Genomic DNA, 24,926 nt, shown 5'->3' on the forward strand with positions numbered 1-24,926 from the left:
AAGCTGCTGCTGCTGCTCTGTTGTTGCGAGGACAGCCCGCGAGAAAACCCGGTGCAACAGAAAGACGGTACGGCATAGCGATCCAGCAGGTTCCGTAATTATCAAGATCGCACCATGTCCCGGATCCCGTCCATGTGAAGCACCGGCAGTGGCCCTTTCTTCTGCCTGCGGCGGGCCTTGCGACCCAACGTCCTTGATTTCGAGCAACCTGCCGTGCCGTGTCCGTTCGATGGCGTCCAGACCGCTCCCGCTAGGATTCGATTCTCAGGCCAAGGGAGACAAGAAGAAGACGAGAGAAAGTTTGCTGGCCAATATCTCCCGAAACCATCGCCGTCACGTCCGATACCGCGCAGAGGGTGAGCAGATGCACGCAAAAGTAAACTTCCCGCGCAAGGTTCGGCCCCCTTTTTTCCTCCTTCCTTTGCACGAGGTGCTCGGCTCGGCTTCAAGGTGAATTTTACTNAAGGTTCGGACCCCTTTTTTCCTCCTTCCTTTGCACGAGGTGCTCGGCTCGGCTTCAAGGGGAATTTTACTTTTGCTGCCCACTGGCCGATGCTCTCTGTCTCTGGATCTCTCCAGGATGAGCCGCCCCTTGATTCTGCCGTTTTCTGCTGGCGAGATATCCGCATCCGCATCCCGCACCGCACCATTGCTGCGCCAGGGGTGCCTTCTCTCGAATTGCCTCATTTGGTTTGGGCTGCTTTCCACCGCACTCCAGTCGCGCGGGTGGTCCTCGTCCTGGGTTGCATCCATGTCCAAACTCGTCGCTCTTCTTCACCAAAAAAATCAAATCATGAGCGTGACTGTGTTGAGTGGACGGCCGACGACGAGGACGACCAGTGACCACCGACAGCGTAGCGTTATCCGCACACCGCATTTGCCAAAAACCCGCGCAGAAAAGTCTTGGCGGCCATGGACCAGCGGTGTTTGGGTCCCCTTGAAATCCTCTCGATGTCCTCTTCTCATCTCGTCTTCGGCCGTCTCCCTGCGTCTCCACAGGAACGCTGGCTGCTGGCTGGGTTGTGAAAGGGTGCCGCTCCGTCTTGTCATGGTGATGGTGACGGAGCCGCGCTCGGGCTCTGCTGGCACTATTGTGCTGGCTGATGCTGCTGGCTGGCGCCAGGAACGGAAGACACTTCTGCGATAGGCACAGATAGGCGCCGCCGTCTCGGTCACCCAGGTACTGGGAATTTTGCAGCGTATCCACGATCCATCACACCGAGGAGCCTCTCCCCCCGTCTGCTCCTCTGTACTATGTAGCTCTCTAACCCCCTGGAAGGGTCCCTTTGCAACGCTACGGTGCCATCCCATCGAACGGAACGGCGAGAATCAGCATTCGCCATTGCCGTCACCGTCGAATCGAACATGGTAATGGTACCACAAAGGTCCGTTCCTGGACCAGTGACCACCCCATTTCTTCCCCTTCACTTCCCTCCTGCTTGGAAAAGTTGGGGGGAAGCACTAACAGGTAACAGGGCCGGCACTCGCAGAGGCTTGTCGTGGGTGAGCCCTGTTCGCCCTTGCAGCCGCACCAACCAACCGGCGCCCGACCTGCTCGTCCCGTCACTGGTGTGACAAGGTGACCGGCCGCCAGCCAGCGCCGACGTGGACGCCAGGCCTGACACAGAACAGAACACCACCCGCCGCTTGACAGCGCCAGCGCTGCCGCTGCCGCTGCCTGACGGGACGTTCGAGGGCAGCATGATGCGAAAGAGAGCCCGAAGAAACTTTGTGCACCCCACAGGCCACCCGGCGATCCCTGTTTCTGACAGCACAGTCCCTCTTCGAAGGAGACAACTTTGAGAAGATTAAGACGCGGTTTACCATGAGCCCCAAAGACCATCATCCAGACCGAGCATCAACAAACGTGGCGGAGAGTATGTTGAAAAAGGCCACCAAGCCACACACGTGCAAGCGGACCTGAACTTGAGGAAGCTTTGCGCGAGTTCAAACCAACAAGAAGCACAGCCAGCTCTCCCACCACCATCTGCCCAGAGTCACGAGTGCGTGAGCATCTGCATCTCCACCGCCTTGACTCTGCCAAACGTGGAGACCAAGACACTCATTTTTTCTCTTTCGTCCTAGTGTTGATCTCAGGATGCGATGAATCCATCGTCACCGTGGAAGGGGTCCCTACCCTACCCTGGGTACCTTGCTGCCCTTCGGGGTCTCCTCACCTCAAAATGGGAATGAAAAGGCGAATCCGATGCCACTGCAACCCTATGGTCCTATTCATAGCCGCCGCCGAAAGAGAAAGATGACCCACTCCACGGACGGACGAAGAAAACGCTCAAGGACGAGGCCGAAGAAGTCGTTGGCGTTGCAAGATCACAGATTATCCACCCGTTGGGATAATGCAACCGTTGCGGATCGTGATCCATGTTCATGTCGCTGTCCTGAGCTGCTTTCCTGCCCCATGCCGTCGTCGACCATGCCGCCGAAAGCAACGGCCGCGGGAGCGCCGCAACACGTCTTTGACGCGATGCAACACAACACAACACCTCGGCGACGAAGCAGGGTTGCAAGCCATCGTCATCGGCAGACGTCCCCGATTCCATCCCCCGACGATGTTGCTGCTTCAGGCGGCTGACGCATGCGCTCCTTTCATTGAACTTCCTTTCGAAACAACACAACACTACAGCACCTTTCCCGAAACCGCAGCTGAATTCTCGCAGCCGCAGCCCATCGCGGCTAGCTGCCTTCACTCGCCCACTCACACTCACCCCAGCTGCGGCTCTCCGTTCCAACGTCGACCTGGCACAGGCCAACCAACCACCAACACAAACCCTTGCCCGTGCTGCTGATGCCAACCCAAACCCCCGTCTGTCTACAGAAGATGGCGTTGGTGTGGACCGAGTGATGCTATTTTCTGCCCTCTTGTGCGCATGGAGTAGAGTGAAGCTGCAAGCAACAAGCACGCTGCGACTATGCGGTGGTGATGGTGGTGTGCCTCTTGTACCTTGGTATCTGATTCCTGCTGCCCACAGAGACATGTGGTGGTGCCTGTCGTACGGGGGCAGACCCGAGAAGCGGGCGTCAAACAGGGAAAATAGAAGACCGCCACTTCCTTGGTCTCTCTCTCTCTCTCTCTCTCTCTCAACCGCAGCAGCTTGCGGCTCGGTAGGGTTCAGTGCAGACGGCGGCCGGCGTCTGACGTCGTGACTCAGTTCCCGCTTCCGCTTCCGCCGCCGCAGCACCATTAGCCGCAGCCGCATTGTCCGGGATAGCTTTCCCATCGCAACGTCGCCGCACCACCGCATACCTTTCATAGGTACTAAGCCGCCGCCGCGACCACCACCACCACGAGATGAGGGCAGCTGCGATGCGAAATCTAGATTGCCATGTGAGGAAGGGGGCTGGGAAAGACAAAGGCAAGTCGTCCCGGTGCTGCAGCATCCATCCATGCTCTCCTCTACTACGTCCTGCCTACGAATATGTCTCTCCCCCCCGCGTACAAATCACACACACACACACACATACGCCACACGCAGCTCCCTGTTTCTGCAGACTGCTGCACTGCAGGTCAGACAAGCAGCCTAAGAGAGAAGGGTGCTGTTGTTGGTCGGGCTACCCAACTGTGTGTGCGTGCGTTACGTGCGTGCGTGCGTGCGTACGTACGAAGTGCCCAACTGCCGCACGCGCGAGCCAGGGACAGACAGCATCTGGATTTCTTGGCGGTTCATGTGTGCCATACTCCTGCGGTCCTGTCATTCAACAGAACGTCCGTTGTTGTCGTCCCTTGCAAACGTCTGTTTTGGTTTCCAGGGCCCAACTGCCGCAATCCACTCACTTGGTTTCCTCCTTGGGCGTGTGTCGTTGTATGGCCGCGGACAGCGTTACGCTTTGCGGTGAAGCATTGGGGAGAAACTCACAGTGAGAGAATCGCCAATCGAATAATGGCTAGGAACCGTATTCGTAGGATGGATTATCAGGTTTCCCCTGTGATGTGACGACGCAACGCAATCCCTCCCTCCTTTCGGAAATTCCATGGCATGCAACACTACGCAAAAGGGTCAGCAGAACTAACGAACGAACGAGAGCAAAAAAAACATGAGACACGCCAAAAGTTCCGCCTCACTGGAAAAAGGTGGATAGCACAGAGTACACTAGGTGTAGTTCTTTGCCAAGGCTGCTAAGTCGTAGCAACATCACGCAGGTACGCAAGACGGGGACGCACAGGTGGAGCCCGGGGTGGTGTCTGCAGTCCCTCCTTTTGATTGCAGAGGGCAATTTGTAACGAGGGGAGTGGGGTTCGCGGTGTACCTTACTTCCACAACCCTTGCCGAGGAGAGTGAGCAACGAGATTCGCAGCAGGCGGGCGGGCGTTGTTCGTCTAGTACTCTGTATGGAGTACTGCGTGGTGAAGGGGGGCAAGTTTGGACGAAGAAAATGTCTTGGGTATGTGTGTTGCTCGCCTCGCCTCGCCCCACGGTTGCCGCGCTGTCGGAACCTGCTCTTGTCCTTCTCGTGAATCCTTCTGCGGCTTTCTCTCCCTCTCACGCCTCTCTAGCCCGACTGTGGCCAGAGCGATTCAGAGATCTCTGGGCCAAAAGCGAACAGGCATGACCCTGACAGGCCCGTGTGTCATGTTGATAGCCCCGATGGGGCCGTCGGCAGATTTGGCGCTGTTTTCCTTTTCACTCCACACGTCGTTTTCTTTTCTTTTCTTGTTCCTTGCGCCTGCTCAGTGCTCAGAGAGGCTCGATTCAGGTACCTTGAGGCTTTGTAGCGGGACTTCGGGTAGCCCGCGCGAATGGCCTTGCAACGCTCGCCGACTTGCCTGCTGTCGGGACGCCGAGGTACCTCGAGCCCAGGTTGTTGTTTCTTGGCATCTTGCTGTTGTTGGTGGAGGTTTGGTTTGTGACGGGGACGCGCTGCAGCAGCAAGTGCAGCGTCTGCAGAGGGCGTGATGTGCCCGCACTCGCAGGTAATCTAGGATCAACGGTGACCCGATCGAGTTTCTTTGAGGTCCCTGGTTCCCGGCCATGTATGTCTCTGTTTCTGCTGTACTCCTCGGTAAGTATGCGAGATGCGAGCTGAGCGGACTGACTGGAGGTGATGGCAGTAGCCGCAGCAGCAACAGTAACAATGGCAACACCAAACAGCAGCCGCAAGCAAGCCGAGGCGAAGGCAAGCAGAGTCCGAGCAAGAAGCAAAGAAGCAAGCATGCCAATGTCATGTCAACGTCAATGTCAAGCAAGCACCAGCACCAAGCTTGCCTGCTTGCATTGACGGATGTGGCGTCCGCGAACCGTCTTCCACCTCTTAGTGCAGTCCATCATCCAAAAGGTTCCCACCCGCGCGCCCGTGTCTCATGGATGGGCCTGATCATTGATGTGCGCCTGATACCTGACGCCCATCACCCGTTCCTCTCATCTCGACTTTGCCCTTGGGATCAACACAGGCATGGCACCAGGCCACCACACCAGACGTAACCTCGTCCCGCACCCGCAATCCAACAATTGAGCAAAGTTTGGAAACGCAGGCGCCCATCTCCTGTCAAATCTGTCTTGTCGTCTTATGTTCTCTCCTCGGCTATATCGCTTTGACGTTGACGGCACCTGCAGCTGCAGCAACGCTCTCCACGGGCGGCGCGTGTCGTCGTCACTGGCTGGACGTTGAACCGTTGGGTCCCCGACCCCATCTACTGCGTATCCCCCGGCCGGCCGTCGCGGAGGTGCATTTCCCACCTTCTTCTGCGCGCGCGAAATTGGAGGACCCGGCCACCGCACGACGCGATCCACTGCCGGCCAGACAGCGCCCACGTTTGCTGTTTGGCCAGGCCGTCGGTTTGCATCCCGATGACGAGAGAGAGGAGGGGACGGGGATCCCTCATCCCTCATCCATCCCCCCCATCCCAGGCTCCGGACCACCCCCCGGTGAGCGGTCTGCGAGGCACGGGTATCAGGAGGGCGTGAAAGGACCGATCGTCATGAGATTTGCAAAAAAGCAACACAACGGCATCGTTGACTCTCGATCCCCCAATTGCGTCGTCCGTCTGCCATCAGGCCAGACCGCGGGAGAGCCTCCCCACCACCCCCCTTGCTCGCTGGATGGATGTAACTCTGGACGGTAACAAAGTACTTTTTTTCACCTCATCATCGCGTGCGGCGACATGTAGCGACGACTTCCTCTCGCTGCTGGCGACTTCCACGCCCACGCGGTGTCTTGGATGTGTCTTGCTTCGGGCCATCCTTACAGATATTCTACATTTTGGGTGCGGGATAGATGGACGGGATTAGCTTTCCTGCGGCCCAGTGCCGGGTGGCTGTATGTATGTAGGCATGGAAAGCACTCCGTCGCAGGCCATCCGTGGCTCCGGCACTGGTAAAATTCCCAAGGCCACCAACGCCAGCCATGTATGTCCCTCGCTTGCGCTGCACCACGGGTGGTCTCGTCTGGTGTTGTCTTGCGAGTGTCTCTCCTCTGCCGTGTGTTGACCTTGCCGGTACGTATGGACGGTCTTTGCGCTGATGCTCGCTGCTGCTCATCTGCTCATCTGCTCATCACCCGCCCGCCCCTGGCCCTTGAAGGTCCGCGGAGGAGGCGACCGCATCCACCCCGTTCCCATGCCCATCTCCCTTTGCTCATCATACCGGGGGACAGCAGCAGCAGCGGCAACAACAACAAGAAGAAGGCCGGCCTGGCGGTGTCGGTGTCTGTGGCCGGCCAGTGGCAGCGGCTGGCCTGATGGAGCCACCCATTACCATTACCACCACGATTGCCCGTTTACCCCTGGATGACGAACGAGGAGATACCCTTTCGCGATTTGCTCTGCTGCTCCCGCCCAACACAGTCGGCAAAACCCCCGCCCAGGATGAAACTCTGGCGCCCATCCCTGTCCCCCGGAGCATGCCAGATGGAAGGCTTCTACGGCCAAATCTGAGCACGGACATTTGGCGGCAGCTGTGCTGCTGGCTGCTGTCTCCGTTCATGAAGGAGCAACAGCAGAGGCATCGTGTAGCGTGCAGATTGCAGTGCAGTGCAGCCCAGCGCGAATTTACTGCCACGCCCCCCTGTGATGGACCTCGAGCAGTGAGCGAGCAAGTGAAAATGAGAACTGGGGGCGTGTCATGTGTGTCCTCCACCCCGAAGCATCGTCTCTGGTTCGTCGTGTCGGTGGTGCATTTTGCTGAGGAGACAGAGAGAGAGATCTCCCATTCCATTGCCTCTTTCTCGTCTTCTAGGCTCGGTCGACCACGCTCCTTGCTTCCGAGCTCCGTCCCTCTTTGCTGACCCCTCCGGAGCGGCAGCAGATTGGCAAAGTTAGCCTTTTTGCCTGTACCACAATGACAAGAGCTGCCTGGGGCGGGCGGGCTGGCGGCTGCCTACACATGAATCGTCAAAGATGCATAACTTGACGGCTCCTCCTTTTGCGCCCATCCAGACCTTGGACTCGGAAAACAAAGTGCGTAGAGCAAGCAAGCTTGAAAATGACCTCACGCCAGGACTGACGTCTAATTTCGGCACTCGTTCTTGGTTCCCCCCAATTCCGTCACCGCATCGGAATGACGTAGCATTTTTGGTAGGTGAGATGCTGAAACACGGCCAGCGTGGATATTTCCTGAGGCGGAGGGGAATGGGACGTACGTCGGATTCGTAGCTCGGCATGGGGGACAGCTTCGAGAACGCGACGGGGGGCGCTTCGTTCCTCTTCGGGGCTAGCTTGGGCAGCGTAGCACTCCATGGCAGCTCGGAAACCGTGTGGTAAGGCGGCCGGAAAGGCGTCCACAGCTTCTCTCGCTAGGACAGCTCAGGATAGGTGGTATCGACTCTTGTGATGGCAGGGTAAAGGTTGAGAGGCAGAGGGTGAGAGAGGTAAGGTCCGGGTCAGCTGCACCCGACTCCACCGAGGATGGCTTGAGGAAGGTGCGGTGTCGTCTTCAGCCTACGGCTCTTTCGGGCAGCTTTCCAACTTCCCAACCAAGACCAAAGTCAAAGTGTAAGAAGCTACCCAAGGTACCTATGGAAGGTAGGAGTAACTTATCCGTACTCCTCCAGCTCGCTATTCGTAGCTACCTTACCCAGCATCGTCCGTTGCAACGCTGCTTAGCTTTCTTAGCTCTCCTCAGATCAGTCTTGTCTTCTTGGGAAGTCGGGGCCTGCTGAGCTGTTCCCAGCTTGCGTGCCTGCCTGCTTGTGCTTGCTTCTTTCCTCAAATGCAGGTGCTTCGCAACTTGGCAAGACCACGAGATACGTACCTGTCCATTTCTTGCAGCAACGGCTAGCTGGACAAGGAGCCCTTGGCTTGGCCCTGACGCCTTCGCCGTTGGCCACACTCTTCGTCTTTCCGTCTTCCCTACGAGTACTTCCCTACTGCGGCACAGAGTCACTCGCTCACGCACCGCACACGGCATTGACGAGCATGGCGCTTCTCCAGCCTGACATAGATGAACTGACCCGGGCCCCAGTTGGCCTTTTTTTAAACCCTCTTTCTTTTTCCCTCGCCTGCACGCACGATCGAATCATGGGCACGTGGAGAATGCGGTATGAACCTACGCTACGGACGTTCCGGACAAGGTCCGCCGTGCAGTTCGTCCCTGCCGCCTTCTCAGTCAATCTACAAGTGCCGTGCTGTCAAACCAGAAGAACGACACGAAACTAATTCCATTTCGTCCGCCCCGGGACCCTGGGGCAGCAAGCACCCAGCAGCCAGCAGCCAGCAGCAGAGAGGGCCTCATCTAATCTGACCGCCTCCCGCCCCCTGGGCTGTCGTTTGATTCGTCTAGTCTCGTTCCTGGGGCCAAAACAACGAGGCCAGAAACCTGTTGGCTCGAGGTTTGGCGGCCCCGAACTAACAAACGGCCGGCCGCGAACCAAAGAACCTAAGAAACCGGCCCAGCACTGCTACCTTTAATTCGGTAGCACCTCTATCCGTCCGTACCTTATAATGAGGCTCGATTACTACTGCAGATGACTGACGCCAGATATCGCCCGGCAGAACGGACACGAAACCCCAGTTCCTTGGAGATAGTTCAACAGCAGCTTCGTTCCCGCCGTGTCCGTTCGACGTTATCCACTCACGCTAAGAATCTCATACAACACGGCATGAGCTAAGGTATCGACATGCGTGCACGCAAGATTGGAGGTGGAACCGCGGCTTTTGAGAAGGAGTAATGCGATCGATCCCTGGCAACCCAACCCAGGAGTCCAGGACGAACATACTTTCTTGTGGGGGTTGTTCTCGTCCCATCTTTGCGTCGTGCGTCTTGTCCGCTACAGCTACAGTACGTGCAGAGCAGACATGCGCGTTCCTGTTTCTGGTACTCTCTGTGCCTCTTTTCCAAAACATGGCTGTACCCAAGAAAAGGTCCCCGCCATAGCTAGCTTAGACCTGTTGTCTCTCCTTTCTCACCAATGCCTCGGCCTCGGCCCCGGCCCCCCTCTCGATTGGAGCTTTCGGGGGGAAACTCAAGACGGCCGCCGCGTAAGTTCCTTCACCCTGACCGCGCACCACTTCTTCTCAAGGGCTTCGAGACCGAGGTGAAGGGTGGTTTCGATACGGTACGGTGCGTCCTCACAAGCGAGAGGAGATCTACTTTGGGGATCTGCTCATTCTCCCATCTCCCCTCCCTCCCCGGGCCCCTGGTCGCCACAGGCGGTATGCCGGGGTCGGGACTCATCCGTCACCCGTCGTTACCCATTACCCATCTTCTTCGTCGTCGCTGCTTTGCAAGAAAGTCCCATGGCCGTTCCGGAGGGCCCAAATTCCCACAACTTTTACCATACCATACCCATCGCTTCTGTGCCCGCCCGTCCCCCGTTACCGTCTCCTTCCCTGCCGCTACGGATACCGGACCTGGTCCTCGTTGGACCTGCTCATCTCTCCAAACCCATGAAGCCCAACAAGTGGCCCAGTCAGTCGAGTCTCCAGGTCGCCAAGCACGTCGTCGAGTTGGTCGTTGGCCGTCGACTTGGACCACTTCCAATCGCTGCTGCAACGGCGTATCTCGCCAAAGGAGTGCCAGGCCAGGTACAGAGTACCGTATGTACGCAGTACACGACGCCTGTGCCGCGACGACCCTGACCCTTGTTCCCCTTCCCTCTTCTTTCCCCCACCCACCAGATTTCCCGACCCTTCTTTTTCGCCGGTCGACTTCGCTAAGCGCACACCTGATCCCTCCACTCCGTCCCGCGCTTCTGCACACCCTCAACCCATCCCATCCCGGTCGCGCGCCCCCCGCAGCAGCCTCTTGAGACTCTGAGAGAGAGAAGGGACGGAGTGCAGACAGAGACTCTGAGAGAGAGTGAGAGCCACCACACCTCCCCTTGATCGATGATCTTTCCCATTGGCCGTGGCCTCGACCGGCTTCTCGACAACGGTCATGCGTTCATCCGTGGAGTCGACACTGAGCTAATGTCACGGAGACCAATAAGCACCATCCAGATATCCCAGCCGAGATGCCCTTCTCACTCCTTGATTTTCTTCTTTCCCGAACCTCTTTCTGCCGCCGTGTCAACGTGTCAAGGGTTTGCGATGCGTGTGTGTGTACTGGATAGTAAGTACACTCTCTCATCAGGCTCTCCTCAATGCGAGCGAGCGAGATCCATACCTACCTCACCTACCCAGCTAGCAGTAATTATTTTTGGGCCGGCCGCCTCGGTGGTGCCTATGCCTGTATCCCGTACAAGCGCGAAGGGAAGGGCACCAAGAGAGCAGGCCTTGTGCCTGAGCCTGAGCCGGTGCCTGAACCTGAGCCCATGCCATGCCATGCCATGCCCTGCAAGCTGTGCCTGTCCGTCTACTTTTTTTACACTGCGGCCGCCCCAAAGAAGGGCCTGAGGTGAGGAAACAGACCAGAAGGGGGCCCCGTTCGCACCCTGTCTCATTCTCTCAAAACCGTCCACCTGGCTCTGCACTGATTCAGGTGTCAACATCAGCCAGGCCCGTTCTGGGTCACCGCTGCCGCTGCTCTCTTGTGTAGGATCTGTCGTCTCAATCTGGCGAATCTCTGGCAACACGGACCAGGTCGCGCCATTACTGGGCTGAGCTGGATGGGCTGGATGGGCTGGCCGTCGGTTGTGTGGTTCCAGCAGCAGGCAGGCAGAGCTTCATGGAACATCACGGCATTAGCCATTCAGCCGACGCGAAAATCTTAAGGCCATGGGCGCCGCTGATATAGCTGCTACTATCGTCCGTCCGTCTGTCACTCGCCTTTAGCGAATTCCCCAGGCTCTGCCCAGGTTTTCTCGAACAGCGCCAGGGTGGAGTGGAGGAGGAGCCGAGCGAGCAGGCCAGCACCAGCAGCCAGCGACATGGACGGCCCACGGCTGGTGTACAGAAATATCCACACCCATACACATTACACGCACAGATGCTGGAGTGGGCTGGACTGACTGACTGGATGCTGGACTGGACTGGGTCACTCACCACCCAATTCCCACTGACTGGGAACAACCGGAGACTGGAGACCGGCTGTGGCTCAGCCAAAGCACCCAGCAAGAGCAAGAGCAGCAGCAGCAGCAGCAGCAGCAGCAGTAACGGGAGTGAGCAGCAACATCGCAACTTCATCAGCAGCTGCCACCCACACCAAACCGCACACCCTTCACCCTCACTCACCCTCAGTTCACTCAAGTACCTCACCACTGGACCAGAGTCCAACGCACCGGGGGGGGCCAGCCTGGGGGCCTGGCGGGCGACCTTCAGTTCGATGCCCATGGCATGCCTACCCGCCTGGCATAGCATGGCATGGCATCGCATGGGATGGGCATGGAATGGCACATGAGCTGCTGCTGCGGCTTTTCTCGAATCGACATGAGCCTTAAAACAGTGCATCGGGTCCCCTTTCGAGGCCTTCATCCCCACTACGACGGTACGGTACCTGGTTCAGTTCCCTTCCCTTGCCTTCCCTTGCTCTGCTCCTCCTCCAGTCCTCCTCCTTCTTCCCTCCCCCTCCCCCCCCCTGCTCATTCATCCTTGGACACCACTGCTCACTCAGGTACCAGGTACCGTATGTACCTGCCGTCAAGTCAACCTTGGACCCTCGTCGTTCGACCAGACCTACCAGCCGTTATCCCATCGTGGCCGCCGCCCGTGCTTGCCCTGCTCCTGTCCGGATCCAGCCTCGACATTTCTCCGTGTGGATGGCCGTACCCTTCGGTATTAATTCCACCTCTGTCATACTACTGAGCAAGGGCTTCCCTACCAGACTGCCTTATTACAACCACGGGTATCCCAAGGACTTGCCCACACATAACGGGGCCTGTCAGTTCCAGGCCTGGGAACGCCTCCCAGTCGATCGACCCCGCCATACTATCAACTGGCACACCCTCAAATTTATACAATATATGATCGATCCTACCTACCTCGTGGGACCTGGGGTAGCCAAGTCCTCGTTCCCTTTTTCATCATCCTCTCTTCCTCTTCCCAAAACGAACTTGACTTGACGCATCAACACATCCATTCACTCCTTCTTCTTTTTGATTAAATTGCTTCTGGGCCCCCGTCTTCGGTCTTCATCTAGAACCCAGACATCTACACACCTTGACCCTACGACGTCAATTTGAGCTACCCGTTGCCCGACCCATCGGCTGCTCTGCTCCTCAATCTATCACAGCTTTGTGTGAGCTTTACAAGATTGCCAAATACTACGGTTATTCTTGTTCATCAACAACAGACATCAGTAGTCGTGCCTTCAGTCACCTCTGATATCCTCACGTCACGAAGAGAAGAACTCGCTTGGAAAAGGTTCTCAATGCGCCATCACACCATCTGAATCTGGACATCGATCTCGGAACTCGCCACTCGTTGCACAACACCACTCTCTCTTCAGGAAACACCTACACTCCTTACCACGCCTACATCGGCCCAAGTCCACCTCTACAGACGTTTCTCAGATCGTCTGTCAACACTCCAACCTACACACAACAGCCCAAACCTCCCAACAGTCCCAATGCTCGTTACCAGGCAGTTCGATACCACTGAGCAGAGCCACTGGTCTTACAGCAAGTTTGAAAACCCCATTCACAAGCCCGGGCCCGCCACACCTCCACGCATGTCGAACCAGTTCGAAGCCCCGTTGCCCACGCCTCCCGAGTGGCAGGGCCAGCAGTACTCATACCTGCCAACCCCGGAGAACAACAACGTCTTCCCGCAGGCCTACGAGACCGGCAATGACTCCTCAGAACCTCGCACTTCGGCCGGCGCAAACACTCAAATAGAGATCACAACAAAGTCAGAGTCAACCACAGACAGCCGCGGACCCGTGGATCCCCTTGGCCTTCGACAGGTCAAGCAGCCCACCCCGGAAGACGAGCCTGAACTTCAGCAGCACACGCTCAAGCAGGAGCAACGACACAACAGTGTAGAGAAGATGGCAGACGCCGCACCCCAGGAGGCCATGGCTTCGACGGAAACGCAGAGCGTAACGATGGCTTCAGCCCCTTCGTCGACGGCAGGCGATGTTCCCACGGTCCAAATCGAAAATGATGAGGGCTCCATGAGCAAGGATGAGGACGAGGACCTTGATGACGATGATATGCTTGACGATGGAGACGGAACTCCCCAGACTGCCGCTGAGCGGACAGCCGCCCGCAGGAAGATGAAGCGCTTCCGGTGAGTGAGCTGGTACTACTTAACTTGGACTCATGAGACTGACCAACAACAACAGTCTTACACACCAGCAAACGCGATTCCTCATGAGCGAGTTCGCCAAGCAACCTCACCCTGATGCCGCCCACAGAGAACGCCTGTCTAGGGAAATCCCTGGCCTCAGCCCTCGCCAGGTCCAAGTCTGGTTCCAGAACCGGTAAGTTTGCTCGTGGACTCACCACACCCAACATCGCAGCATACTGACTTGGAATCACCAGCCGTGCCAAGATCAAGCGTCTCACAGCCGACGACCGTGACCGTATGATCAAGATGCGTGCCGTCCCTGACGACTTTGACAATGTCCAGGCCCTCCACTCCCCCTACGGCGCCGTCCACGGCCTCGGCACTCCCCTCGCCTCGCCCATGGGCTTCGGCACCCAAGCCTACGCCGACCACATGATCCGACCCTTGATGGTGGACGTAAGGAGGGCAGAGGGCGGTGAGGACCACATCTCGTCCTCATCAATGAGCCCAGGCTTCGGAGGCATGTCCTACACCCCGCCCGGCGCCATGAGCAGCCCCGACATCCTCTCCCCCATGACCCCCAACTCGACTGGCGACCACCGCTACGGCTACGGCAGCCACCTCTCCCCCATGGGCCCCGGCCCCCGCACGTCGAACCCCTTTGCCCGCCAGGGCGCCATGGAGAACTCGATGTCGATGCACAGAGGCCAGCCCGCCCGCCCCCTCCAGCCCCTCCAGCTGCGCGAGACCATGAACAGGTCGAGGTCTGAAAACCTCAACTCCCCTCTTCGATCCAGCATGTCATGGAAGGGTGACTCGATCGACTACAACTCCTACCACCACGGAGCCACCCCCAGCCCCCAGCTCAGCGGAAGGCAACAGTCCGTCTACCAGCCAGACCAGATGAGCGGCTCATCAAGCAGCGGTCTCTCCTACGAGTCCGGCTCGTACTCTGGAAGCCAGGTTCACTCCCCTCCAGGCATGAACTACTCAAACTTCCAGTCCCAGCCCAACCGCCTGCGCGCCCGCGCCTCCTCCGGCACCGTCCCCCTCGGCCTCGACCTGCGCAATCAGTACCGCTCCGTCAACTCCGTCCCTCCCCCAGGACACGCTTCCACCCCGCGTGCCACATCCGCCCAGTTCGCCACATCAGGCCCCTACACCTCCTCCTTCCCCTCGGCACCCCTTACCGCCCCCGTCGACTTCTCCCTCCCCCGCACACCCGGCCACCGACCCGGCGGTGTCCAGGACTACTCCATGCCTCAGATGTCGGCCCCCATCGCCGCCCCCAACGACTTCTCCCAGGCCTTCCACGCCAGCATGACGACCTCCAACGCGCGCACCCCCATGCGCGACTCCTTCGGCGGCGCCGGCGGCCCCATGCCTCCTCACGCAGGCGAACACCACCAGCAGAGGGAAGAGCACGGCCAGGACTTTGGACTCAAGAGGAAACGCAGCTTCAGCGGTGCCTCTACCGGCCCCGCGCCGCCTCAGGCCTACGGCAGCACGGCCTAAACACGTCGAGGGAGGAGAACGCACAAGGAAAAAAAACTTTTAAAAACACAATTTTGAAAAGACATCATGGTCGGTAAAGATACCCAAAGGAAAGGCAAGGGAGGAAGACACAACAACACTTCATCATCACAACATGGCAGGCATCTATCTGTTTTTGGTTCAAACGGGAGGGGGAAAGGCAAAGGGGGCGGCAAAGGTCGGGAAATCTGCTTTATTAGAAAAGGCGAGCGCGCTGCTCAAACGACACGGAACTCTTTCACTGTTATCTTGCTGCTGCTTTCTTGTCTCCGGGTCACATAACCTGTCGTTTTCTCTGCGGTTTCTTGTTCTTTTTCATGTGCTGACGACAAACATTTTTCCAACCAATTTTTCTGTCTTTTTCTTGTTCAAAGGCTTATCCACAATCCCAAATGCACATACAAACTTTTCTCTCCAAATTTCTTGCTCCCAAACAAACTTGCTTGCTTTCCAACAAACACCGCGTCTTTTCCGCTTGAGCCAAATTCTGGGCGTCTTTCAGGTTTTCTCTACCCTGATTTGGTGGTTGTCTTGTTTGGAAAATACCCCTTCCCGCGCGCCTCTTGACCGTACCTCACTCAGAGTTCTTGTCTGTATCATACGTTTGATTGTATTTACATTGTTACCAAGTTTAGTTTTTGTACATTACTTTGAAATTGAAGCATGACATTGGCTTTCCGAGACCATATGTTCTTCTAGTATATACATATACCATTCCATTCTTACAACGTGCAAATCTCTCTCCTCCTTCTGCAAGCAAAGCGAGTTATACAGTGTATATGTTCTTTACCTCTAATCTGCACTGTTTTTCTACACTTATTCTACGAGGTCGGATGGGGCAGGCGGTAGTCGAATCCCAAGGGCGGGAGAAGAGGCAAAAGAAAGCATCCGAAACGGAAACTCCATGTCGGTTAGGCAGGCACGCACACACGATGCTGTGTAGTTGTTTTTTTGCCCAACATGTTTTGTACGTACGTCAAGTCGCTTATGCACTTCCCGTCAGAGAAGATGCATCGCGAGAGACATTAGCCATCGTCATAACTCGCCTCCGTGGCGAAGCTAGCAAGAACCGATTGCATGTGCAACAAGGAACCTCACTCCGTGGAAAAACTCGTCACCATGTCTCGAATGCCTTGGAACCCCTACCCATGCTCCTCAAGCGCTGTCTGGCTAGGTTTGTGAAGAAAAGACAAGCCGCGGCGACGGCCCATGTTCGTTCGCCTCCTTCTCCGCCCCCGGTCCTTCGATGCCGCGGATTGTGGGGAACCAGCCCGAAATGTCCATCTCCTGCAACGTGGTTGGTCGGTTGAGAAATCCCGTCGGCATCACCTCGCCGGCATCATCTCGGCGGTCCCAGCCGGGAAGGCCCAGACGACGGAGCAAGCGAGGGCTGACTGAAAACCAGGAAAAGAAAGGAGGCATCTTGCCAAGAGCAACTACGTGCTGCCCTTGCTTGGTTGCGATTGGACCCCGATAACGCCCCCGAAGCTGCAGACATGCGTGGCTGCCATGTGGTTGCCATCTAGGCCTGATAGACGCGGGGTCGCTGGGTGCACGCCGTGGGATCAAGGCTGGGTTGCTACGCCATTGTCTGTGTTGGCGCATCTGACTGATTATCCCACGATACTACGGCGCGGGACGGTACCGTGGTTGCGTTGAACAGGCAAAAAACAACGAACAGAGCCAGGAGCCAGCTCCGTCTAAGAGCTAAGCTCTCATTGCAGCGATAATCGTTCGATCTGCTCGTCAATGTGACAAAAGTTGATCCCCTCATCTCATCAGCCGCGGTTCCTTTGCAAGGTAGCATCTGAGGTACCGTTCAGCCGAGGGTTCCGGGGGGCTTCGACCGCGGTCGGTCCCAGCGGAGGGCTTTCACATCCTCCCTCTTTGATCCTGCTGCATTATGCCTGTCGGCTGATAGCGAACAGCTCGTCCTCTGACAAAACCAGACGGCGCGGCAAAAAGCTGTGAGTCTTGAACCAAGGACGGTAAACCACGATGGTACGACAGCAGAGTCAACAACCAAAACACGATGCCAGCGGCCTGTCCTGCTCTCCAAGTCGCATCTACTTGTCGGCCGAAGGCATGCCTGTGAAGAGTTGCAGTAGAAGCACCAAGTGTTCCGCAAGTCCGTCGCTCGACCCATCCGACACCCATGATCCGCTTGGCTATAAGACTGTCTGACACCTGCCGAACAGCATCCGCAGCTGGCCGGTCGACAGGTCGGCCAGCACAGAATCTCTAGTCGGATTGGGCAACCTCGGAGGCTGTGAGCTGTAGAACCGCTTGTCCACGGCTTGTCCACTCCGCACATGCATGCCTTTGAACCGCGTTCTACGAGCCGACATGTCTCCGCCCGTGAATCGTGCACGCCATCGTATTGCCAGACTGTTGACTCGGGTCTCGACCTGGTGATACAAAGACAAAGAGTGCAAGACGAGCCAAGTTTGGCGCGATGCTTCCCATCGCCAAAGCCGTCATCTTGTCACCGCGACCAAGATCGTCATTACCGCCACAGCAGTCAGACAGAGACATTCTGTGGCAGCCACAGTTGGTTTCGAGGAAGGCAATGGTAGCACCTTGTGTGAGGGAACGGAAAGACGTCGTAGAGGCATATACGAAATTCTCTGGTGCCCGCTGTCTCATGGCGGGTAGCCGAGTAATCGCTCCCGATCCGTCCGTGTACAACCAGGAGACCTAAGCTTACACTCTGCATGGTAAGGGTGTCCGGACAGCGTGCAACATCCACCCTTGGCCGGTTGAAAACCGCCCGACGTTTGTGCGCCTGCCCGAGAAATGGTCAGAGTTCGGGAATATGGTGTCAAGTGTAAGCGCGCCCGGCATCGACAAGACGTCTAAACCTTAGCCTCGTCCTACCCACCACAACGAGCCTGGACAAATGGTCATGTGCGTTACAACCCCCGGATTTTCTTTTTGAAAGGGGGGCCTACCGGACGACTGTCATGTATGCAGGTTGGCTGGATCAGCAAGCTAACGCGAGGCACTTCTGAAAATATGGTTATTCTCAGCGGCGATGGAGTGGTGTGACTGCCGTCGATCAAGGTTCGCGGAGAGGACAACGTTACCGACGTGCCACAGAAGAGGTGGTGGGAGAGATGTGCTCCAGGCACGGCGTATTGCGTTGAGACCACCATTGTCAAGGCAGAGGAACGGCTCGTATGCTTGTTGAGCTAAGGCAGTTAGTTCCCGAAGCGTCAGATCGGGGGAGGATTGTCGAGGGTTACGCTTGGCTCGATGTGTAGTCGGAAGGAGACGGCCGACGGCAGAGATCGCCAGTGTGATAGGTGGAGTCGGGACTTGGATGCCAACCGTGTTGTTCCTCCTTGTCATGGGCTAGGAATGCCATCTGCACCATGCGGGGTATGCTTCAACAACCGTGAGCGAATGTGCAGTTGCCCATGTGCAATCCGATTCGCGCATTGTTGTCAGCTAACAGGACGGTTCTTTGAAAACTCCTGGCTGAAGAAATAGGGTCGTAGTCAACCGGTCTAGAGGGGTGGTTTCTAGCGGAGATGTTGCCGACGAGCCTGACGAGAGCATCGGCGGCCCCTCAACCCTAGTCCACCGGCAGAGCCAAGGTGAAGCCCGACCAATCGCGGTACGCATTCGAAATTGCGAGTTGCCGTCGGCGAGGGGTGCCGTCTGTGATTGTCCAGGGGTGTACCGGTCGACAATCAAAGTTGGCTCTTCTGTGCCGTGGAAAAAGGCCGGCTGTTAGTGATTCTCTCCGAGACGTGATGCTTGTTTTGCTCCGAATGTGACATGACGCCGGACCGTTGACGCTCAATTGAGGGGCAATGCGTAGAGCTTTCCTAGAGACAGATCTTGAGGCGTCAAACCAATTTACGGCTTGTGTCTTTCGATATGAATTTGTGGAGTGCATGCTCATTGCATAAATCCCGAGGATGAGGTCTAGGTTGATGAATGAAGTTGAGGAGGTTGGGAGGAAAATCCGGGGAGAGATGAAGTTGCCGTGAGGTGGGGGAGGGGAAGGAGGGATTGTTGGGTGCCTCTGTCGTGCACTGACCTCCGCCGCGATTTATCGGGGGTGTCTAATTTCAACGTCCTGCTTGCAACTTCTTCATTACAACTCTTTCCACTCATATCAGTAAGCATGGCAGGTAAGACCAGAGCGGGAAACCGACTTTTCAAAGATTCCCGGATACAAGATCGAGAGAACATGAAAGCCCTTTCCTCCATGCTCATGGTCAATTTGGATCAAGCTAAGACTTGCCAGAACTGACGATTCCATGTTCAAAACCTACGTACCATGACCGTCCAAGTCCAATGTTACACTTGGGGTTTTGGCATTGCATCACTGCCAGCTTGAATCTGATCAAAAAAAGCACGTTATTCACTCCTTCATTTCCTCGGGCATGTCGTCCGAATATCATGTGTGTTTTACTTGTGTATCCCCTTCTCCATAGAGTCGTTTTCGCTACGCCGGGCACAACAGCCTGCTTCAATAGTTCACCCAGACACCTCATTTCTGCTATTCGAATCGTTCCTCTCAGACGTCCCATGATCTCCTGGCAACTCAAACGCAGTAAGATCTCCAGACATCTCGTGGACATCTGGAATCGCAGAGCCCCGCAGAGCTGTATACTCTGAGCCAGGTGCCTGTTGAATCTCCGAACCACGCTTCTCGTACGCTGGCGGATTTACGGCCACGTCGTTGGAGACATGGTCAGCTTTTCGCTTCTTACGCTTCAAGAAGAACAGTACGATGCCCATTATCAGAATCAACCCAACGACACCACCGACTACTGCACCTACGATCGCGCCTATACTCGGTTTGGAGTCTTCATTGGGACTTGTGTTGCTGGTTGGCTCAGACGTAGGTTCTGTTGAACACTCCAGTCAGTTATCTATACATGGCCGTGTTTGTGTTCACTTACTTAGAGCAAATAAAGACTTCAGCTCGTCATCCGCCCAGTTGACTTTATCCATGCCACCTCCTTCATACCACTGCCGGATCTCCTCTGGGCCAGTATACTTAGCTGCGGTGGCGTAATACTGATCCCTCCAGGTCCATTGCATCATGTCGAAAATGCCAAGCCCACGCGTCCAAGGGTCACGATTAGCCCAAACTTTGAATGAGTGCTCGTGGTTGCTTCCCCCGATAGAGAGCATTTGACGCCTACCAACAAGAACGCAGGCATGATTCATGCGAGGAGTCAGTTCTATAGTCGAACTGGGGTTGGCTTTGAAGAAGTGGAACCCAGGCAAAGTCAGGACGTAGACCTCATTGGATATGCCATCGTTTCCCATACCGCCATACATGAAGCTAATCATGTGCACATATATCAGCTTGAAGGTCACATTTCCAACTTTACAACTTACATGTCGAATGTGTTGTTCGGTCCATCGACACCCACCGTACAGAAGTTTTCTCTTGCTGTCGGCCAATCTCCAGTCGTTTGTTGCTGATACCACCTCCCAGCTAATCGCATGTCAACGCGTCATGCCGAGCGATGGTTGCCGAGTCCTTACCTTTGATGTCGTACAAGTGCACTTGTTTAAAATCCATCAAAACCCAATCCTCATCGGAGCTTGCCGATGGAGGAGCTTGTGACCCGCCGAGCACGAGGAGCAGTCCCTGAGAGCCAAAAGGTATGGCCTCCATAGACCCATAACGGAAAGTGCGATGTTCTCCAAAACCGGCTGGCGATGTTTTTGTAACCCTCTTGCTGGTCATGTTGAACGTCACAAGATCTGTCAGTGCGACAAATTTCCCCTCTGGGATCGAACTGTCGGTTCTTGGCGTGGCCAGCCCACCGAAATAGTATGCCATGTCCTTACTCTGAGCGAAAGCACCCCCCTTTGGTTGCTTGAATTTATTGAAATCATCAACGTTGTCAGCAACGACATCTTTCCAAGACCCTTTGCCAGATTCATTGGCGTCAAAGTGAAAGATGTTTGATGGCTTCACAGTATCGTTATACGGCGTTTCGCCGCCCCAGATGTAGAAACCTTTCGAATCGGGGTCCCGCCATATGGCTTGGAAGTTCAACTTTGGTATAACATTGTCCTTGTCCGAGACTTTGATGCGAACGTCTGAGGTGGACCATGACGATTGGAGGTCGATCGAGAGCGTCAAGTTGACTAGTCAAGAGATTGCTTTGCGTGAGCTCACTTCTTCCACTTTGGAATTTCTGAGCATCCTCACCGGATCTTGATGGACGATCGTCCGTTAAGGCATTTGTCCCATTAATCATCCATGAGATCTCACCACCGTCGATGTAGACGTAGTTTCCGTTAACAGTAGCTTCAAGGTGTTAGTGGGAGGCTGTCGGATCGGAAACTGAGCATCTGACCTGAACAAAGCGATCTCCGCAAGAAATCCTCATTCTTAGGATTGCTTGTTGGCCATTTTCCTTGTCCGAGCGTGAGCCAGTACTGCGTTGAAACTGCCAGTAGAGACAGCCAGTAGAACGCTGAGTAGCGCATTGTTTTCTATATCCGCGCTATGATATCGCGAGTCGTTCAGAAGATCAAAAATATCGAATGATAGGCAGGGTAAAGAAGTGATGGGTGCGATGTCAGGGAACCTTGGACAACGCAGTCAGTGGCAGGTCTATGAGGAAACCGATATTTGATCCGGTCGACGCCCCGCTCTCGCTCCAAGGTCGTGCAGAATACGCCTATACGCCACATGTGCTACAAAACAATACAGTACTGCTTACTTCCTAATCCATGCGAACTGAGGTATTCAACGGGATTTGAACACCCGCCATGTCCGCGTCCTGTGCAGCGTGTCTTGGTTCAGACACCCCCCATTGTGGAAATTACGAATGAATGATATCAAATCAACTCTGCGGGTATCTTCCCCGTTTCGAGACGACCATTGCGAGAAGCCTCTTATCTGTTTGCGTCAGCATCAACTAGCCTTTTTTGAGTGTTTCCGAGTAACTGTTAGAAATCCCAAAACCATGAAATGGAAGCTCTATTGCACGCATACGTTGGGTGTGCGGCTCTCATCGAGTTAGAAGCCTTTGATGTCCTACTTCCCGCAGCCGCATTACCGTGCATGATTCCAGTCACTAAAAATCAAGGGCTGGGCTGCAGCAGTTCTTACATGCGTGCCCTGTATTATTCCAAGCTATGTTCTGCAGAGAGACCTTGGCTAATTTTGAGCTGAACACTCGTGTCATAGCCGGATTCGGTACGTCAGACGCCAAGTAAAATCATTCCCATGTGGCGCTGGTGAACTGCAGGTGTCTTGTAAGTGGCTTGCGATGATCTGCCATATCAGCCTAAGGACAACTTTTGCCCTCGATCTCTGTGACAAGATTCTCAGCGAATCTTTACTTCGAGAATTCTCAATATGGTATTAGTGAGCATCTAGTTGAGGGGAATGGGCTCTGGTTGGCTAGAGGCACCCTTGGGCCAGTCTTCCTCGTCGAGCAAATGTCATTTTAGACATTAGTTTGCAATGTCAGACAAGGCTGTCTTGCCTCAGCAGGTGCCCGCGACTTGTGGTTACACTGTGAATTTGGCTCTAGAGAGTTTCTATCTTGTGCCCGTTCCTTGAAACACATACGAATTGGCTGCTGTTTATTCATCAAAACACTCACTTTGGCATTGGATGTTGACTATACTCTCTTGTCAAAGAAGTCCAAATCACAAAGATAGGGGATGTCATGTTTCTTATCTCCTCAAATTCAACATTCCTTTCATCCTAAAGACTTCCAATACTGTGCAAGCTTCTGGCATATGCTGGGTCTCACCTTCGAGTCTTTGCCTCGCGAGGCTCACTCTCTGCTGGTAACTCGACTGGACCCGAGCAACCATGGACCTCAGCTGGAGCAGAAGAGCCATCCATTTCCAAATGACTGGACTCGCCATGAAGCTGGTGAGGCTCATGTGTGTTCTGGCCTCCATACGCCGTGGACTGTGAACCATACTTTTGGTAGACTGAATCCTCATTTGGCGGATCGTGTGGGGGCTGTTGTGGCGTTGCTGCGTACTTCTTCTTACGTTTGATCAGGAAAAAAGCGAGACCAGTTAGGAGAGCCATGCCGAAAACTCCACCAACAACGCCGCCTGCTATGGCGCCAGCAGAGGGTGAAGACGAGTGTTTTTCCTCGCCATCGCTAGCTGTGTCGTTTCCTCCGGGCGTTGAAGTCGGTCCAGGAGATGTTGAAATGTTTTGGAGAGCTGTTTCTTGGTTAGTTGTGTTTCGACTCCACACCCAGAGTCACTCACACTTCGAGAATAGAACCTCCAGGAAACATTATCCCGGCCTCCCTCATTGTACCATTGCTTCACTATCTTTGAGGGCTCGTACGCTGCGTCATCAGCTTCGTACCCATCCTTCCAACGCATCTCTGTCATGTCGAACACGCCTAGTCCATTAGGCCAAGGATCCGGGTCGGTCCATCCTTCGCGGGGGACTATTTTCGCAAGCCCGCCAATCGATAGCACCTGGCCTCGTCCAGCGGCAACACAGGCTTGGTCGAATCGTGGTGTTGAATAGCCGCTCGCTTTGAAAAAGTTGAAACCAGGGACGGTGAGCACATAGACGTCGCTCAAGACGCCCTGTGAACCAAAACCGCCATACATGAAGCTTGCACGCGGGTCAGTTTTGGATCTGGCGACTGAAGACGGTGTGAGTTGAAGCAATAGGCTGCTTACATTTCGAAGGTGTTGTTTGGCCCCGAAATGCCAGTCGTGCAGAAGCGCCTCCTAGTTGCCGGTATAGATCCAGTAGTGCCCTGTGTATACCACCTTTGCCCTATGGTAGTTTCAGTCCAAATGCTCTCATCAAGAAGTCATATGCTCACCTTCGATATCAAACAGCGTCACCCGGGTGAAGTCCACCTCCTTCCAGTCGCCGCCTCTCGACGTCCTAGGCGCCTCTAGGCCGCCAAGGAAGAGAAGGATGCCAGCGTCTCCGAAGGGTAAGAATTGCGAAGACCCTTCCTTGAAAGTCCCGTATTGGCCGAACTCGCTTGTCGTATTCTTGATCTCTCCAGATGTCATGTTGTACGACACGAGTCCTGGGGTGGGAATGGACACGTTCCAGTCTGAGATGGAGTAGTCGCTCCGCCTCCTCACGATGCCCCCGAAGTAATACCCGGTATCTTTGCTCTGCGTGTAAGTTCCATCGGTCGGTCGCAACAGATTTTGGAACGTGATGGGGTTCGAAGGCGTCACCCTTTCCCACTTGCCGCCACCGCTACCGTCGGCTGTGAAGCGCCAAACATCTTTATCTGGCAGTTTGCGGTTGTATATCTTTTCACCAGCCCACGTATAGAATTCCTTTCCGGAGGGTCCCAGCCAGATTGACTGGCTATCTAGCTTTTGAGAGTTCTTGGTGATTGATCTCATGTCGATCTTTGAGGTGCTCCAGGATTCCTTTAGACTGATGGAGATCGTCGAGTTCACTGAGGGTCAGTTTCCGCTGCGTTAGCACATGTTTCTTAACCTTTTCTACGGAACCTTCTGTATTTACCTTCACGAAATATGTCGCCCAAGTCGTCACTACTGGCATTTGTGAAGGGGATTTGCGAAATTCGGCCTCCGTCAATGTACACATAGTCGCCCAAGACGGCAGCTTGAGCAGGTCAGCGGTCTCAAAAAATACATGCTGTCATCTTGGAAGAAATCTAACCTGAAGAAAAGGACCTCCGCAAGAAATTGGACGCTGACGGTGTATCTTGACGCGCGATGAGGCCTGGTCCCCTGAATAGGCTCAGACAATGCGCTTCAGCCGCCAGCCATGGCCCGAGGCATGTCGCGAGTCGCATCTTGGAAGTTTTTAGAGAAGAAGATAGGTATAGAGAGCCTGTGAGGTGTCAAAGATCATGTCGAG

The 24,926-nt window shown here is 55.3% G+C and overlaps 3 protein-coding genes across 3 annotated transcripts; 1 reads left to right on the forward strand and 2 right to left on the reverse strand.

Moving 5' to 3' along the window:
• Window positions 1-4,706: 4,706 nt before the first annotated feature.
• Window positions 4,707-5,168, reverse strand: GCG54_00001616 (uncharacterized protein; the record flags this gene model as incomplete). The annotated part of the gene is made up of 1 exon (XM_045401730.1): window positions 4,707-5,168. The coding sequence occupies one exon, from the start codon at window positions 5,166-5,168 to the stop codon at window positions 4,707-4,709; it is 462 nt and encodes a 153-aa protein (XP_045270459.1).
• Window positions 5,169-12,893: 7,725 nt separating this feature from the next.
• GCG54_00001617 (Homeobox protein HD-10) lies at window positions 12,894-15,070 on the forward strand (the record flags this gene model as incomplete). The annotated part of the gene is made up of 3 exons (XM_045401731.1): window positions 12,894-13,555; window positions 13,611-13,748; window positions 13,810-15,070. The coding sequence occupies 3 exons, from the start codon at window positions 12,894-12,896 to the stop codon at window positions 15,068-15,070; spliced, it is 2,061 nt and encodes a 686-aa protein (XP_045270460.1).
• Window positions 15,071-19,579: 4,509 nt separating this feature from the next.
• GCG54_00001618 (uncharacterized protein) lies at window positions 19,580-24,861 on the reverse strand (the record flags this gene model as incomplete). The annotated part of the gene is made up of 11 exons (XM_045401732.1): window positions 19,580-19,953; window positions 20,008-20,396; window positions 20,453-20,552; window positions 20,603-21,214; window positions 21,279-21,377; window positions 22,868-23,269; window positions 23,320-23,678; window positions 23,747-23,846; window positions 23,896-24,498; window positions 24,567-24,668; window positions 24,726-24,861. The coding sequence occupies 11 exons, from the start codon at window positions 24,859-24,861 to the stop codon at window positions 19,580-19,582; spliced, it is 3,276 nt and encodes a 1,091-aa protein (XP_045270461.1).
• Between the last annotated feature and the right edge of the window lie 65 nt (window positions 24,862-24,926).

This window comes from Colletotrichum gloeosporioides (assembly GCF_011800055.1).
Source record: "Colletotrichum gloeosporioides strain Lc1 chromosome Unknown consensus_7, whole genome shotgun sequence".
Taxonomy (NCBI): Eukaryota; Fungi; Ascomycota; class Sordariomycetes; order Glomerellales; family Glomerellaceae; genus Colletotrichum; species Colletotrichum gloeosporioides.